The 18,171-nt window shown below is 46.5% G+C and overlaps 1 protein-coding gene and 1 long non-coding RNA gene across 2 annotated transcripts; both read right to left on the minus strand.

Moving 5' to 3' along the window:
• Positions 1-521: 521 nt before the first annotated feature.
• Positions 522-7,066, minus strand: LOC126548412 (uncharacterized). Its single transcript, XM_055063101.1, has 3 exons — positions 6,493-7,066; positions 4,521-4,763; positions 522-1,067 (listed from the first exon to the last, which is right to left on the minus strand). Exons 1-3 carry the CDS (start codon positions 6,912-6,914, stop codon positions 1,007-1,009), a joined length of 726 nt encoding a protein of 241 aa, XP_054919076.1. The 5' UTR covers positions 6,915-7,066; the 3' UTR covers positions 522-1,006.
• Positions 7,067-11,356: 4,290 nt separating this feature from the next.
• On the minus strand, positions 11,357-16,281 carry LOC126548042 (uncharacterized). Its single transcript, XR_011892295.1, has 2 exons — positions 15,011-16,281; positions 11,357-11,882 (listed from the first exon to the last, which is right to left on the minus strand). It is a non-coding gene; the product is annotated as an uncharacterized lncRNA (long non-coding RNA).
• Between the last annotated feature and the right edge of the window lie 1,890 nt (positions 16,282-18,171).

Genomic DNA, 18,171 nt, shown 5'->3' on the forward strand with positions numbered 1-18,171 from the left:
TATGAACATTTGATTGAAACTGTTGCGAAAGACAATACACTTTGCATATGCAAATATATAATATACGTATACGTGTCTATGTCTGCGTTACTGCATAATACGGTAGGCCGAGGGCCGCTTACGAAGTTATCGCTTACAAATGTGTCAAGTTAGGGTTGGTGCTTCTCCGATTTTTTGTTTGTTCGTTCTTTTGTTTAAGTATGCGAGGTTACACTTACCCCAAAACGTTTTTGCGAAGAACGCTTTAGTCAAATAACAGCAGACTCAATGCTAGTGTGAATTAGCTTCTACATTAGTATATTGTAGCCGAGCACTCGAACAAAGTTACGTGTCTAACTTGGCAAGTACCTCATGACATAGTATTGTCAACATCACGTTGTTGCCTTTAAATTGGTTAGGCCCTCGCAGCTGCTTTTACGAGAATACCAGTGGGAAATAAATTTGAGTACTGGCCTCATCTAATTTTGCGCATTACCATCGCCCAATAAAACGGTGCTCATTGAATACACTCGGAAACACACTTCAATCACAACATACTATATTTGAAACTCATTTAACAATACTAAATTCACACAAATAAATTGAAAGAGTGCAAAAATTCACAGAAGAAGAATGTTGGCGCTCGTCGCCAGTGGCCTTTCTGTTTAGCTGCACGATCGTCCGGGAGATGGCAACAAGGAGACTAGCTCGCAGCGTTTACTGCGGATTTGCCCGGCGAGCCTTGCCCAAAGAGACTGGTAACTTCAGCGTGGCGGGGGCCCCGATCCGCTTCCACATGGCTAGTGAACCCACTCTACCAGCAGAGGGGAATCCACGTGAAGGTCGCCTGTCACCAGGGAAGCAGCGACCGCACCGTCACCTCTTCAGCTTACGACAAACGCAGCTGAAGTCTCAGCAAGGCCGCCTAGAGAGGCTCGAGTTGTTCTGCAGCAACAGTCTGGACAGGGCGATGCCGGGAAGATGGAAGTGTGACGGCTGCAACAGACGACGAGCGAATCCTCAGTCGTCATGGTGCGCCGTTCCTTGCGTGCGCCGCCGAACTGCCGTCTGCTCTGGGCTGGGCGAACCTGGTAGCAGAAGAGGAAAGGTGCGGTTGTGTGTGACTGAGTCACGAAGAGAGTCACTCTCCCTATCTGCACGCGTTATCTCTGGCCGACACAGGAAATGGAGAAATTCTTACACCAGACACAAAACACTCTATGGCAATGAACAACTTTTTTACGGTTCCGGTCTTTCCGAAGCTGTTGACGGCGTCTTCTGCACAGTTAATCGAATATAGCTCGGAGTGCCCATCATGCTTTACATGACTTAAAAACCAGTAAAGTGAAAAAAGTGAAAGTGAATCTAGGAAAGAAGGTTTTTTGAAGGAAGAAGTTTTGCCCTAGGAATAGTGAGGGTGATGAAGAAACATTAGATAACATCACTCAATAGGCGACGAGTCTTGTAACAGACAAGAGCAGCATATTTGAGCACCGCTCAGTGCGTGTACTCCTCTAATTACTTCGAACAAGCTCGTATCTGAACATGAGCGGTGAATTAACACGCTATAAGTAATAGTTTTAGCGTGCTGTAACGCATATTAAGAGGAAGGCAATTACGAGTTGCTGAGCGTGGCTGACATGGCCAATATCATTTCTGCGGAGCCCGGTAAGGTGGAGAAAGGTTTATGAGAGGGAAAAATGTCATCCACCAGACTCTAGAACGAATCAACCAGGTGTCCACGTTCTTCGGCTTGCCGATTAGTTCGCCCTCGTGCAGCGATTTGATGGCCTTCTAGTTAGCTCATATGGTAGAGCGACCGTCACGGAATGGCGTTGGTATCGGCGTCGATCCTCCGAACAGCACGAACCTTTCTTCGATTTCGAGGATTTCTTCCTCAGAAGCTCATGTGGATTTCTTTTGCATAGCTTCATGCCACATTGGGAGGGGGCTTTCCCTTTCCTACTCAGCTTCACGCACAGACAGCGACTCGTTATTTTCATAAGATGGTAAGACTTCCGCAAGAACATCGTTGGCTACCTTATGGTCAAGCGACTGGGCTCGCGCAAAACTATTAGCCCTGAGAACGAACTAGAGGGGCGCTGTGAGCGCCGCTCACGCTACGTCAGCGGCTCAGCGTGAAACAAGCGGCTCGGCCCAATATTTCTTTTTTTTTTAAATATGCCTTATGGGCCGTATGGCTGCATCCAGAAAGAAGCTGAAGCGCCATTCATTAGTATGGGTCATACTGAAGATATCAAGATTTGCTGCTGGAGGGTAAAAAATCAAGTGAAATATGTAAGGCTTGTGGTGTCTTCCCGATGAAGGTTCGCGAGGCTCTCTTTCATGTAGTGACAAGGGGAATAGTTCTCCGTTTCAATAATTAAACAACGCTGGATCGAGACGTGGTGAGGCAGAAGGTGCTTGAACTGTCCTATTCGAGGAACCCTAAGCTGAGCAGTAGTACCTCGAGTATACTTTCGGCATTGTAATTAGCGCTGTCAAAAACTGCTTCATGGTTTCAATTCGAAGTTGTAGTGAACTGATGGATTTAGCGAACAATGCGTGTCTCACCATACCGACAGTCGGTTGCTACCGTTGCGTGAGGGGTGCGCCAAATTTTCGATAAAGCCTACTGAAGGCCACCATGAAACATTTCATCGCTTGCAATTGATTGGCTCTCGATCTTAACCGGAAACGTTTTCTTTCAGTCATTGCTACTGCGGAATATGTCAGTTCACTATATATGTAAATACTCTACATACGACCCGCCATCGTGTTACCAGATATTCGTTTTATGGGGGCCTGTTTCAGAAAGGAGTGAAAGTAGCAGTGAACATTTTCATACTAAACGCACCTAAGTATTTGTTTTATTCTATAATAAAGTGGCCATACTTGACTAGAACAACTCACCATAGTAATAAGAATCATCATGACAGCTTCGCTGGGCAGCGTTTTTCTAACACGGATAACATGTTGACACCAAATACCAAAACATTTCTTCCATGGAATATGCAATGTCTCTCATAGGTAAGTGCTACGGGAATGTTAACTGTTTAGCAAAGCATACTATAAAACGTTGCGTGTTGAATTTGCAGGCATTCTTTGTACGCAAAATTTATGGACAGACACGGCGCATATATGGATTGCAAAACCAGTAGACCCTTCAACGCTACTTAGCTTGCGATATCCAAGCCGCAACTTTTCTCGATTCACGCGCTTTTGGAGAAGCAACTCTGGTTCAGACATGGCAGCAGAAAGAAGCCCGCATATCCTTCAATAAGTACGGCTTGAGCGACCCATACCCCAAGCATGCACGAAGGGAACGAGCGCGCGCGGCAGCCGAGCGAGCAGAAGCGAGCGGCATCCTGGCCGTCACGTCACCCGCGAGAGCGCGCCACTCCAAATTCTTGCCGCTAATAGGCCTGCAGAGGCAAGGTCGCTATTGTGACTTTGAACTCGCACACATCAGGTCGATGTAGGGCTGAGCGTTCCCAACGTGCACAAGCAGGGTTTCTCTTAGTACGGCGTATTTTTCAAGCGAACCTTGTATCGCGTCACTCGTGTCGGCGTCGGTGTTGCTATACGAAAGAACCCAAGCCGCGCGAAAATATTGATTTCTCGTAGGGCTGTGGATTCGGACCATCGACCTCCGGGTTGGAGACCAACCACCAAGCTAGCCGATTCAGCCACTGTCGGTTCACGATACGCGACGTTTAAAGCGGGGTTTTAAATGCATGAAGAAGTAGACGCAGCGTAAGGTGTGAGCCAATTAGAGGCGCCCCCCTTCCTCCGCTGATGGGAAAGGGGGTGATGACGCGTTCGCTCGCCTCGCGCACGCCGTCATTTGGTTTGTTCTGCCGAAGAGCAGGCTGCAGGCTACGGCCGCCCGGTCGTCACGCGTTCGGTCGTAGAACTTGCGGCGTTTGATGAACGCCGCCGGGAACTTACTCGAGAAAGGGCTCCTCGTCGACGTACCAACCTCGCCGTGAGAGAGCGCGATGCCGAAGCGTTACGACAACGAAGAGCCGCGGATCCCGAGCTTCACTTGTACCTCTCTTCACAGTAGTGGAAGGGCGGTCAATTTTTTCTAGGGAGCCTCGCTGGTTTTATTTCCTTTTCTAAATAGCTGCAAAATAGTTGTATGCCTATTTTGTTCGCCTATTTGAATTTGTATGGGACTGAAGGAAAACCTGCTGTACCCCAATCGGAATTTTCCTTCTTAATGTTGGTCGATTTACACATTCTCTTTCTTCTGTACATTATATTTTCACCCAGGGATTGGACACTTATACACCAGCCTACAGCGGTCTCCACAGGTCAATATATCGTGTTGAATTTGGGGCAGCATCCGGAGCCTCTATTCTAACGGAATAGCATACTCCGACTTACGCTGCTCATCCTGACGCGTTCGGAGTACACATAAATACCCGGACTCAGTTCACAGTGTCGCTTTCAACAGCAGTCGTAAAAAATGAAATGTTATTTAATATGGCAACAGAAAGTCTTCCGTGTTCTTGTTGCAATGAAGTTAGTCTTACCTCGCGTGAAGCCTCCAAAGGCAGCTGCTTCGAGTCGCCACGCCGCTCGTGTGACTGTTGCCCTCAGCCATGATGGAGTTCGGCATCCTCAACACACACGGCAGCGTGTCACGCAGGTGGATGTTCGGGTTCCAGCCCAAGACGGCGACGCTGTGCTTGGGAGAGGCCACTCCGCCACGCTCGACAACCTGGCGAATCTTGCTCACGCCAGCTTCCACGCCATTTGTAATAGGCTCCTCCGACCTGAGTTGACGACACGTGACGATACTGAACACAATTTTTGCAACGGACATTCGTCAAGCAAGGCTTCGCTGAAGGCTGCAGCTATTCCGGTGGAAGGGTTCCTGCTTTAGTCCAAAAATAGCGTCTACACAATCACAACACTGATGTCATAATCCATTCGAGAAAGACGAAAAATAGATCCTGCAGTTCTCAACTGCTGAGTTTTCGTTGCTCACCGTGCCCATATTTAAAAAATGATGAAGTGCAGAATTTAGTAATATTAGTTCTGCAAGTGCAGCGACCACGTAGTAAGATCTGAATAAGAAAATAAGCTGTTGAGCTTTATAGACAGCTAAAAATTCTGTGCGAAAAGTAACTATTTTCCATTCTGTTACGAGCTTCATGTTATATTACGACCGCAATATGCTCAGGCAGCCACATTATACTTCATGATTATTTTCTTCAATTCTCTTCATTCAAGCACGACTTTATTCAATTCAATCAAAAATGAAAGGCACAAACATACACGAAGGTACAATAAATGATACATCCCCAGTGAACTGTGATCGTTACACCGCACTCCACGTGCTTTTTTTCGCTTACAGGGCACTTTCTTGTGCCACAGTATCCACCCCTTCAGTAATGTGTCCTACTTGGCATTCCCTAAAAAAAAAGTTATTATGCCTTGAGGGATCTGCTCCCTGCAGTGGGGATATTATAAAATATTGATTAAAATGGCACAAGCCTCAAAGTCGATCCATCGTATACAAATCAAAACACTTTCTTCGTTTACGTGTATTTCCTTAGGACCTGCTGAGGTGAAACTATGTTAAGGAAACGGGACATTTAAGCAGAGCTAGAGCGCGGACACCTCGAGACTAATTAGGCGAAAGAGCACCGAGAAGCTAGACATCGTCGTAATGTTGGAGAAGCAGATGACTCAACCAGCGGCAAAGCGTCAACGATAAAATGCACAACAACGTTAAGGTTAAAAAAACCAGTAAACATGGCAAAAGCCGCAACATGCGCGTAAGTTGCGTACACAACCTTGGAACACTATAACAATGAACGCAGAGTTTGAAGCTTGTTAACCCCACCTGGATGCACTCGCGAACGCATGCGTAAGAATGCCTTAAATGGGGAATATGGGACATTCGCTTAACCGGTGGTAGAATATGAACGCAACTGCGCAATATGGTAAATTCCAAATAAAGCGCGAAAAATGCACATACACATGAAGAAGACACGAAAGACGCAGACAAGTGCTTGTCCGCGTCTTTCGTGTCTTCTTCATGTGTATGTGTATTTTTCGCGCTTTATTTCCAAATTACAATGTTAGACTAACTAGCTCAACAGTTCTGTGCAGTGGTGGTTGTCAACGGATTTCCTTATTTAAAAAAATCACTAAGAAAATGTTGAATGTACTGCGGTAACAGGTAATTCAAACCAATCATGTAAATACCTTCTGATAGCCTAATGCGTTTCAACATGTACAAACTCGGCCATAAATCGTGTTACCACGCAAAACCAGTTGTATAATGAGCTACATTGCTCCCCATTGCCTGCTACACTGAAGCTCTTCCTTCATTGTAGAACTGCGTAAAAAAAATAAACAGCATTCTTTTTCTTCGTGAGACAAACAAGCCGTAAATGCGATTCGTCTTTAGTATGAAATAACATATTCGGCCTTTCCACTGAGTGTTTCTATCCCAACAGCTGTATCATCACAGAACAACAAAATCAACTGTACCTGCTTATCTGCCGGTGTCCATTGCCCTTCGATTCGGCTACCGCCTGGTGCTTCGCGCGTTGCACGGTGCATATTGCTTGCTCGGTGTTGTACTGAGGCAAGGCGTCTTTGACGCTCATCTCAGCGAGCAGGTCGCACTCGGCCCTCGGGAACAGGCTCCTACGACGCCATACGCAGCTGTTGCCAGCCCGTTCGTTCCCCATGGTCCACGGCTTGACCTCAAGGTCCCGGTGGTCTGGGAGGACGTCCTTCATGGTCAGGTTCCTGGACACGTAGAATTCGTCGTCTTCGGCCTCCTCTGGATGCACGAGGAGCAAAATCGCCGAAGGCGTCTTGTGGGATGACGACCCTTCCGAGATGGTGGATGCGCAGCCAAGGGGGAGCCCTCGAACTTCGATGGATCTGGGTAAATCGATGCCCATGGCTGGAACTGTGCTGATGCCGTTCTTTTCGGCGATGTTGCTAGGTGGGTCCGCTGCGGTTAGCTACGTGTTCTGAAGCACGAGCAGGATGGTCAATGCCACGTGAGCCTCTTGCGCTAGCACGTGAGGGCATGACATCAGTGTCGTTTCTCTTCTTCCTCTACCCCATTTCAAGCTTTCTTAAAGGTACAATAAAGGCAAATACTAAGCCGACGTGGACTGTTTCAAAACCATTCCAGAAAGCTCGAAACGTTTGTTTAGTGCCAAGAAGAGGCTTCGTTTACGAGAAAATTGTATCTGAAGGGTCCGAATACCTTTTTCGAAATTCAACTCTCCCGCCGCCCTACCGGGGAAGTGGTAACGTTGCATACGCCATTGCCGCCCTTTGCTGCCGTCGGTGAGTAAAACGGTGCCCGAATGACGGCTGCACCGAGCCAAGACAGAGCGGCGTGTTCGCAGCTGCAGCTGCTTTTTGGTCAAGTGGCGTAGACCGTTCGGGCAACCCGCGACATCACATGGAAGTTGAATTCTCGGCTACTTGCAGTTCCTGCGAGTTTCGCGAGCCAGCAAAACCAACGCAGCTCTACGTGATCAGGAATGTACTGAAACGCGAAAGCGTGGGCGGCGCAGAGTCGAGGGAAAACGAAACCTTTCGACCGCCCGCGTCGTTGTTAATGGCAATTTCAATGAGATCATTTTTTTTAGCATGAAATCGAACTCGACAAGTAGCGCATTATTTCATCTTATAATACAAAACACGCATGTTTTTTTTTGCAACCAGCAATTGAGTACTAGTGACAGAATTGAACTGAGGAGTGCTTTCGGCATCGGGCAAGTGCTTGAATGTCCTGGGGGAGTGTCTAATCATGTACCTCATTTCCCTCGATTTCACGATCATTAAAGCTCTGTTCGCTATAATATTGACGAATTAGAGATTCTCGAGCACTAATCTATCACTTTATTTTCACTTTGTATTTTCCTTTATTGCCCCTTAAGTGACGCCTTCCAATATCTTTAAGGGCCTTACGCTAAAACTCTTTGACGCTAAGTGAATGACGCGGCGTTGGCGTCACCTCCAGGAGTCCCACTCAGAAGCCCCCATTTATTTGCCACGGTAATTAAAAGTACCCAGCCTTGGTTCCTGAACATGTTACGTTTAGTTGCCGCGGTATTTAGTCGCTGTTTTCTATAACGTGACATTTGTCAAATCAGAGACCTAGTTAACACTCGATTTGCAATTATGGTGGCGACATATGATAGGTATCCCACTTCACACGCGATATTCTCGCATTTCGGTCTGTAATGTTGTACTTCCTTCTTCCCATTGAGTTAATGAACCCTAAAAACATGCGTTACATTTTGAAGGTGCGCACTCAGCGATGTGAATGCCACACTTCCAGCTGCACAAATTTAGAAATAGTTTTTCATGCTTCTGTTTATGCTGTATTATTACATAACAACACATGGGTGAGGCGACATCTTACACTGCCTACAAGAATTTCTTGCTTCATAAAAAGTGCGCTTCTTACCGCGATAAATCTGCTTCGCGGTTCCAAGAGCTTCTCCTAGTTTTCTTTCTCTCTGGCTGTCTCTTATGATAATAATGACTAAGAACTGAGACGACGGAGAACTTGCCATTGGTATCGATTGGGGTAGGAGAAGAAACCGCTGTGAGTTGTGGCAGCAGCTTTAAAGGAAAACAAGTTCGCGATTTCTTGTCGCCCCGGATTGAAATATGCACCACTTTCAGATAATGGCTTTCATGAACTCGCTGAGGCAGAGCTTCCAGAAAGACTGAGAAACAAGGACGTGATTAATATCCACCGAATAAAAATGAGGACAAAATCATAGATATTCCAACCAAAAATCTCTTACTAACATTTGGAATCATCAGGCCATACGCCCCGAACCGTCAGGCCATACGCCCCGAGCCCTCGCAAGGGCCTCAGATGTCATCGTGGCCACAGTTGACGCACAAAGCTGCCGAGAAACTTGTTCGAGGAGTGGTGACCATGATCACGCTTCAGACAACTGCGATGGCACACTACATTACGTACACTAGGGCGGCGACCACACAGCTTACTCCCGAATGGGCAAGAGAAAAAGACATCATAACTTCAAACGTAAAAGAACGCATCTTCAATGAAGCGCCAAGACGGCCATTCAAGGTGAACGCACCGCTCGCATGTGCGGGAATTCAGCGCCACGTCAGAGGCGATGGCCACAATTCCCACTCAAACGGCGTTGCCATTACCTAAACAGCGGCGAGAGTCTGTCGACCACTCGAAAAAAAAAAAGAAAAGGAACCCCGCATAACAGTGTCGGAAAATAGCTCTGCGAGTTAGGTTAGCTTTCCTGTATAAGACCTACTGTACAAACCTCTTCTGGAGCATGGACACACATATTGCACTGGAACGTTAGGGGACTTCTACGCAAACTGTAGCTGATGTCAAATACCTTTATAAATTAAGTCTAATGGTGCTATGTGTACAGGAAACACACCTAAAATGTACACCGACATACTTTTATTGGACAATATGCGATTTTTCTTAAACGCCGCGGCGGTGCTCTAGGCTTGTCGGTTGGTGTGTCCATATATAAATTGTAGATAAAGGTGTTGTCAGCCAGCAATTACCACTCTGAACGCCCCTTGAGGGAATTTCCTGTCCAAGCACTGCTATTCGATAAGCTGGTCAAAGTCACTTCCATTAAAATCTGACCCAGCGATGAACCTTCACAGAACAGAATTTCAGCGTCTTATCGATTAAACTAGCGGACCCTTAGTCGCCTGACCAGAAGCTGTACGCGTTTACGTCGCCTATGCGTATTATATATATATATATATATATATATATATATATATATATATATATATATATATATATATATATATGTGTGTGTGTCTGTGGGTGGGTGTATTCGTAAAAGATTTAAACATGCGTAGCACCTGGTGCAGTTCATTAAAATTAACTGTACCGCAGCCTTTTGAAGAGTGAAACCCTCAGACTGCATAGCCTATGTCAATTTCTGTTGCACACCTCATCGCACATCGATGAAAAGACTGCAAGAAGGTCAGACGCCATTCTGAAAAGGTCGCATGAGGACGATTTCGGTTGCTTCTCTGATTGGTTGGCGGAGTAACACAACCCCGCTCGTCCGTGTGCCTTGGTTGCCAACTGCTGTTTTTTAAAGTTTTATCTTACTGTAGCTGTGATGCGAGAGGCCGCCTAATCAAATATTTCCTTTTTTGCTCAGGTGTATGCCTCCTCAAAAAGAAAGAGCCAACAATCCATAGCGGTGCACATTAAATATTCTCCTCGATGGACATAAAGATAGCGTCAGCTGCACTCATGCCGTAACTAGAGTGAACGTCATAAAGTACCCTTATGGAAGGGTTCACTTTGCCATTGCTTTAAACCTAACAAAACGAGATGAATGTTCTGTACAAGTTCCCAGATGGAAATTTAATTGAGGCGACTGGACGCACTTTCGCGAACTTACGCAGTTGACGTGGGGCGTGATCGGAAGTCGTCGTTCGAAAAGCGCGTGCAATTTGCTTCCAGTTTCGTCTCACGCCACTGGCCTAGGCCACGCCGGCGTGCACGCCTTAACTTATACTGATGCGGTACTCAAATATAATGAACATAGTTTTCCAGGCGGTATTAACTCAATAAGAAATTAAGAAAACGAATTTCCGCTTGTTATAGAAATTCTAGGCTGGAAAGCCTAATCCTGAGTAAAAATAGCTCTTACTCGGCGACTCGGGTGCATCGCATGGCCGCAATCAACGCATGGAAAAGTGAGCGCCCGCATCTTATAGCTGTCGACGAAGGAAAAATAAGTTTCGGGACGAGTACCCACGCCTCACGTTGGATTTAAGATCGATTACGAGAAAATCAGAATAGGAAGGAAAGAAGGTATGTACATTTAATTGAAACTATTCCGAAAGAATACACATATGCATACGTAATTATGTAATATAGGTATATGTGTCTATGTGTGCGTTACTGCATAATACGGAAGGCTGAAGGCCGCTTACGAAGTTATCGCTCAGAAATGTGTCAAGCTAGGGTTGGTGCTTCTGGGATTTTTTTGTTTGTTTCCGTATGCCAGGCTGTCTTCGCGTTTTGCTGCACTTGACCTGAAAGTGTTTTTGTGAAGAACGCTTTAGTGAAATGCCAGCGGACTCAATGCTAGCGTGAATTGACATCAATTTCACTATATTGTAGCCGAGCAATCGAACAAATTACGTGTCTTACCTGGCATGTACCTGATGAAGTATTATTGTCAACATCACGTTGTTGCCTATAAATACGTTAGGCTCTCGCAACTAATGTTAAGAGAATGCCAGTGGGAAAGGAATTAGAGTACAGGCCTCATTTAGTTTGGAACATTCCATCACCCACTAATATGGTGTTCAAAGAATTAACTCAGCAACACACTTCAATCACAATATACTATATTTGAAAGCCATTTAACAATGCTACATACACACAAATAAATTGAAAGAGTCCAAAAATTTACAGAAAAAAAATGCCGGCGCTCGTCGCTAGTGGCGAATCTGTTTCGCTGCACGATCATCCCCCAGATGGCGACACGGAGACTCGCTCGCAGCGTTTACTGCGGCCAAAGAGACTGGTACATCAATGTAGGGGGGGCCCCAGTCCGCTTCCAAATGCGCCCATCGAACCCGCGCTACCAGCAGAGGGAGTCTACGTGAAGGTCGCCTGTCACCAGGCAAGCAGTGACCGCACCGTCGTGTCTTCAGCTTAAGACAAAGGCAGCTGAGGTGACAGTAAGGCTGCCTAGAGAGCCGCGAGTTGTTCTGCAGCAACAGCCTGGACAGGGTGCTGCCGAGAAGATGGAAGCGTGACGGCTGCACGAGACGACGAGCGAATCCTCAGTCGTCATTGTGCGCCGTTGCTCGCGTGCGCCGCCGAAATGCCGTCTGCTCTGGGCTGGGCGAACCTGGTAGCAGAAAAGGAAAGATACGGTTGCGTGTGCCTGAGTCACGAATAGATTCAGCGCCCCTAACTGCACGCGTTATCTCTGGCCGATACAGGAAAGCGAGAAATTCTTACAGCAGATCCAAAACACTCTATGGTAGTGAACTACTTTTTGAGGGTTCCGGCTTTACTGAAGCTACTGACGACGTGTTCAGCACAGTTAATCGAATATAACTCAGAGTGCCCATAATGCTTTACATGACTTTAAAATCAGTAAAATGAAAAAAGTTAAAGTGAATCTAGGAAAGAAAGTTTTTTAAGGAAGTAGTTTTGCCTTAGGAATAGTAAGCTGATGACGAAACATTAGGTGGAGTAATTCTAGAAGAGACGGGTCTTGTAATACACAAGGGCAGCATACTTGACACCGGTCCGTGCGTGTACTCCTGGTTACTTCGAACAATCTCGTATCAGAACATGAACGGTGAATTGAAACGCTCTAACTAATGCTTTCAGCTAGCTGCAAGGCATTTTATGAGGAAGGCAATTAGGAGTTGTTGAGCGTTGCTGATATGGCAAATCAGCTCTGCGGACCCCGGTATGAAGGAGAAAACTTTATGAGAGGGGAAAATGTCATACACCAGACTGTAGAGTGAAGCTACAAGCTTTCCATGTTCTTCGACTTGGCGATTAGTTCGCCTTTGTGCTGCAGTTTGATTGCCTTCTAGTATAAATATCTCAAATGGTAGAGCGACTGCCACTTAAACGAGTTGGACTCGGGGTCGATCCTCGGACCAGGACAAACTTTTCTTCGATTTCGAGGATTTCTTTCTCAGAAGCTCATGTGGGTTTCCTTTGTATAACTTCGTGCTACAGTGTGGAGGATTTTCCCTTTCCTACTAAGCTTTGCCGACTTACAGCGACTCGTTATTATCATAGGATCGTAATATTTCTGTAAGAACATCATTGACTGCCTTATCGTCAAGGGACTGGGCTCGCGCAAGAATGCGGAAGCAAGGTGGCTATTGTATTGTGACTTTGGGTTGGCACACATCACGTCGATGTAGGGCTGAGCGTTCCCAACGTGCACCAGCAGGGTGTCTCTTACTACGGCTTATTTCTTAAAGCGAAGCTTCAATTGCGTCACTGGTGTCTACGTCGGTGTTGGTGTTACCGTACGAAAAGACACAAGCTGCACAAAAATATAGATTTGTTGTGGGGCTGCGGATTCGAACCACCCACCTTCGGGTTGCGAGAACACTACGCTAGCCGATTCAGTCACTGTCGGTTCATCATACGCGACCATTAAAGCGGGGTTTTATATGCATGAAGAAATAGACGCAGAGCAAGTCGCGAATCTGTCATAGGCGCCTCCCTCCCTCCGGAAGTGGGAAAGGGTGGAATCACGAGTTCGCTCGCCTCGCGCCCGTCGTTTCCCGCCAGTTCAGGGGCCCTATAACGTAAAACTATTCCAATATGTTTCTATTCCAATCTCCTGACGTCAACTTTGCGTAACCACCAACGCAAGCACCGGGCGGTCACCCGCAGGGTTGTCTGAACAGACCAATCAAACGCTCTCCTCGTTCATAGGAGGTCACTTTTGTTTGCTTGAAAAACGAATAACATTGCCTACACTGAGCGGCTTGTCGTATCTAATTGGTTGACAAGAGGCGAGGAGAACGCTCAAGTGGGGAGGGATTCGATGGGGCCGAGCCACTGCACTGAAAGTCGATAACCGGATGAAGAGGGTGGTGCCGGCGTCTACGATTGGTCGGCTTTCCCTTACTTAGCTTGCGGTGGCTGGTCGAAAATCGCGGCGGCATGCAACGGGAGCTCAATAATGACGCTAAAACGGACCCTCAACAAAGAAGAGTTGGCAGAATAAGGGGGTAAATGTGTCGAAAGTGCTCGAAAACGTTACACGGCCACGCAAGAAGTTTTATTATACGCAAATACACCCATGCTCTCCGGCAGGTGCGAGTAGCCAGCGTCTGAGCGATCGGCGGCAGCCATCTTTTATTCCTTTCGGAACGGGGCAGCCTGCGGCTATTCCGAAGAAAATTCAGTTTTGTTCGGCATATTCATGCATCTTTATCGCGTACACGTCACTTTGACGCGGTGAGTTCTTGCGGTTTTGTGACGTCGCGTGACAGGCAGATGAAGTGGGTGCAGCCCGAAAACTTTTTACCAATAGCCGAGCGCTAATGTCGAAAAGGGGTCGAATCAGAAATAACTGTTTTTCTTTTTTCTGCCAAATCATGCATAATCAGTGTGTACACATCATATCAGATGGGGAGGTATCGCGGTTTTCGTGACGTCGCGTGATAGACAGGTGAACTGGGGGTTGTCGAAAAAGTTTTTGACCAATCGTGGAGGGCTGATAGCACAATTGGAATAGTTTTACGTTATAGCGCCCCAGGCCCGACAGTCAGATGGGGAGGCCGCGTTTGATTCGTTCTGCCGAAGAGCAGGCTGGGTTGTAGGAACACCAGTGGGAGCGGGCCGCTCGTCGTGGGTTCGGCCGAAGAACAGGCGACGTTCGATGAACGCCGCCGGGAACTCACTCGAGAAAGCGCTCCTCATTGACGTGCCGACCTGGCCGTGAGGGAGTGCGAAGCCGCAACGTTACGACAACGAAGAGCCATGGATCCCGAGCTTCGCTTGCACCCCTCTTCACAGTAGTGAAAGGTCGGTAAATTTTTTTGAGGTAGCCTGCCTTGTTTTATTTCCTTTTCTAAATATCTGCAAAATAGTTGTACGCCTATTTCGTTCGCCTATTCAAAGTTGTATGGGACTTAAGGAAAACCTGCAGTACCCCAATCGGAAGTTTGCCTCTTAATGTTGGTAGATTTACACATTCTCTTTCTTCTGTACATTATATTTTCAGCCAGGGAGCGGACGCTCATACGCCAGCCTACAGAGGTCTCCACAGCTCAACATATTGTGTTGAATTTGGGGAAGCATCCGGAGCCTCCATTCTGACGGAATAGCACACTCCGGCTTACACTGCTCATGCTGACGCATTCGGTGTACACGTATATACCTGGATTCAGTTTCCAGTGTCTCTTTTGAGAGCAGTCGGACAAAATGAAATGTTATCTATTAAGGCAGCAGAATTCTTCCGTGTTTTTGTTGTAAAGAAGTTAGTCTTACCTCGCGTGTAGCCTCCTAAGGCAGCTGCTTCGAGTCGCCACGCCGTTCGTCTCACTGTTGCCCACAGCATTGGTGGAGTTTGGCATCCGCAACACACACGGCAGCGTGTCACGCAGGTGGATGTGCCGGTTCCAGCCCAAGACGCCGACGCTGGGCTTGGGAGAGGCCACTCCGCCACGCTCGACAACCTGGCGAATCTTGCCCACGCAGGCTTCCACGCCATGTGTAATCCGCTGCTCCGACCTGAGTTGACGACACATGACGATAATGAACACATCAAGCAAGACTTCGCTTAACGGTGCCGCTATTCCGGTGAGACGTTTCCTGGTTTAATCTACGTAAATAGCGTCTACCTAATCAGAACACTGATTTCATAAGCCATTGGGGAAAGATGAAAAACAAATCGAGCAGTTCTCGCTGCTCAGTTTTCGTTGCTTACCATGCCAATATTTCAGAAATCACGATGTGCAGAATTTCTTAATCTTACTTCTTCAAGTGTAGCGGCCACGTAGTAAGATCTAAATAAGAAAATAAATTCAAGAGGTTTATAGACAGCCGAAAAATGTGTGCCAGAAGTAACTATGTGTTTGCCATTCTGTTACGAGCTTCATGTCAAGTTGCGACTGCAAAGTGCTCAGGCAGCCGTATTATACTTCGTGATTATTCTCTTCAATTGTCTTCATTCAGGCACACTTTATTCAAACCAATGAAAAAAGAAACGTACAAACATACATAAAATAATAAATAATACGTCCCCAGTTAAATGTGATTATTACATCACATTCCACGTGCTTTTTTTTTTTTTTTGCTTCCTGGGCACTTTCTTGTGCCACAGTATCCTACCCTTCGGTAACGCGTGCTACTTGTTCCTCCTTCAAAAAATGTTCTAATGCTTGAAGGATGTGCTCCAGGCAGTGTAGATATTGTAACATATTCATTAAAATGCCACAATTATCAAATTCGGTCCATTGTATACAAATCAAAACATGTATTTCAGTAGGACCTACTGAGGTGAAACTGTCCTATTAGGAAACGGGAGATTTAAGCAGAGCTGGAGCATGGACACCCAGAAACTAATCAAGCGAAAGAGTATGGAAAAGATACACATCATCGTAAAGTTGGCGCGGCAGGTGACTCAAAGAGGGGCAAATGGTGAACGATAAAATGCACAACAATGTGAAGGTTAAAAAACCGGCACACGTGGCACAAGCCGCAACATGTGCGTAAGTTGCAGATAAATTACTTTAGAACACTATAACAATGAATGCAGAGTTTCACAAGCTTGTTAACCCCACCTGGGTGCATCGGCAAACGCATGCGTCAGAAGGGCTTAAATGGGGCATATGCGACATTCGTCGTGCCACCGGTAGAATATGAACGCAACTCTGCAATGTGGTAAATTCCAAATACAGCACAAAAAATGCACATACACATAAAGAAGACACGAAAAACGCACACAAGCGCTTGTCCGCGGCTTTCGTGTCTTCATGTGCGTGTGTATTTTTTGCGCTTTATATGCAATTTACTATGTTATACCAACTAGCGCAACAATTCTGTGCATTGTGGGTTTAAAAATTATAACAGCGCTGACACATGCATCCACAAAGGAACAAGGACGACACGCAAGCGCTGCCCTTGTTCTTTGTGGATGCATGTGTTAGAGCTGTTATAATTTTCAAATCAAGTATGCACCAAATCGCCCAGAAAGAAATTTTAATGAGCAATGTCCGTTGTTGACGAATTTCTTTATTTAAAGAAGGATCACTGAGAAAATAATGAATGTACTGCTATAACAGTTAATTCAATCCGATCATGTAACTACCTTCTTCTAGTCTAATGCGTTAGAACATGTACAAACTCGGCCATCAATTGTGTTACATCGGAAAACTGGTTGTATAATGAGCTACATTGCCGCCCATTGCCTGTTACACTTAAGCTATTCTTTCATTGTAGAACTCTGTAAAAAAATTAAACAGCATTTTTTTTCCTTCATGAGACAAAAGAAACCGTAAATGTGATTTCTCTTTAGTATAAAATAACATATTCGACCTTCCCACTGTGTGTTTCCAACGCAACAGCTGTATCATCACAAAACAAAATCAACTGCACCCGTATATCTGCCGGTTTCCATTGCCCCTCGATCCGGCTACAGTCTGGTGCTTGGCTCGTTGCACGCTGCATAATGCTTGCTTGGTGTTGCACTGAGGCACGGTGCCTTTGACTCGCATCTCAGCGAGCAGGTCCCACTCGGCCTTCGAGAACAGTCTCCCACGACGCCATACGCAGCTGTTGCCACCGCTTTCGTCGCCCTTGGTCCACGGCTTGACCTCAAGGTCCCGGTGGTTTGGGAGGACGTCCTCCATGGTCAGGTTGCTAGACACGTAGAACTGGTCGTCTTTGGCCTCCTGTGGACGCACGACAAGCAAAATCGCCGAAGGCGTCTTGTACGATGGCGACTCTTCCGAGATGATGGATGCGCTGCCAAGGAGGAGCCGGCGAACTTCGATGCCCATGGCTGAAACTATGCTGATGCCGTTCTTTCCTGCGATGTTGCTAAATGGCTCCGCTACGCTTAGCTACGTGTTCTAAAGCGCGAGCAGGATGGCCAATGCCACGTGAGCCTCTTGAGCTAGCACGTGAGGGCATGGCATCAGTGTCGTTTCTCTTCTTCCTCTACTCCGTTTTAAACTTTCTTTAGTGACGCTATCCGATGTCTTCACGGGCCTTATGTTAAAACTCTTTGACGCTAAGTGAATGACACGGTGTTGGCGTCAGCTCCAGGAGTCCCATTCTGACGGGCCCAAATTAGTTGCCACGGTAATTAAGAGTACCAAGCCTTGGCACCTGAACATGTTACATTTAGTTGCCGTGGTCTTTAGTCGCTGTTTTCCATATCGTGGCATTTGTTGAATCATACTCCTAGTTTACGCTCGATTTGCATATATGGTGCTGGTACATGATGGTTCTCCGACTTCACATGCGGTAGTCTGCCATATTGTATTTCGTTCTTTTCATTCTGGTAATGCACCCCAAGAGCATGCATTACATTTTGAGGGTGACCCCCCAGCGATGCGACTGCCCAAGTTCCAGCTGCATAAATTTCGAAATAATTTTGGATGTTTCCTTTATGTTGTAATGTTAAATAGCACATGGGTGAGGTC

This window comes from Dermacentor andersoni, chromosome 1, assembly GCF_023375885.2.
Source record: "Dermacentor andersoni chromosome 1, qqDerAnde1_hic_scaffold, whole genome shotgun sequence".
NCBI classification, from domain to species: domain Eukaryota; kingdom Metazoa; phylum Arthropoda; class Arachnida; order Ixodida; family Ixodidae; genus Dermacentor; species Dermacentor andersoni.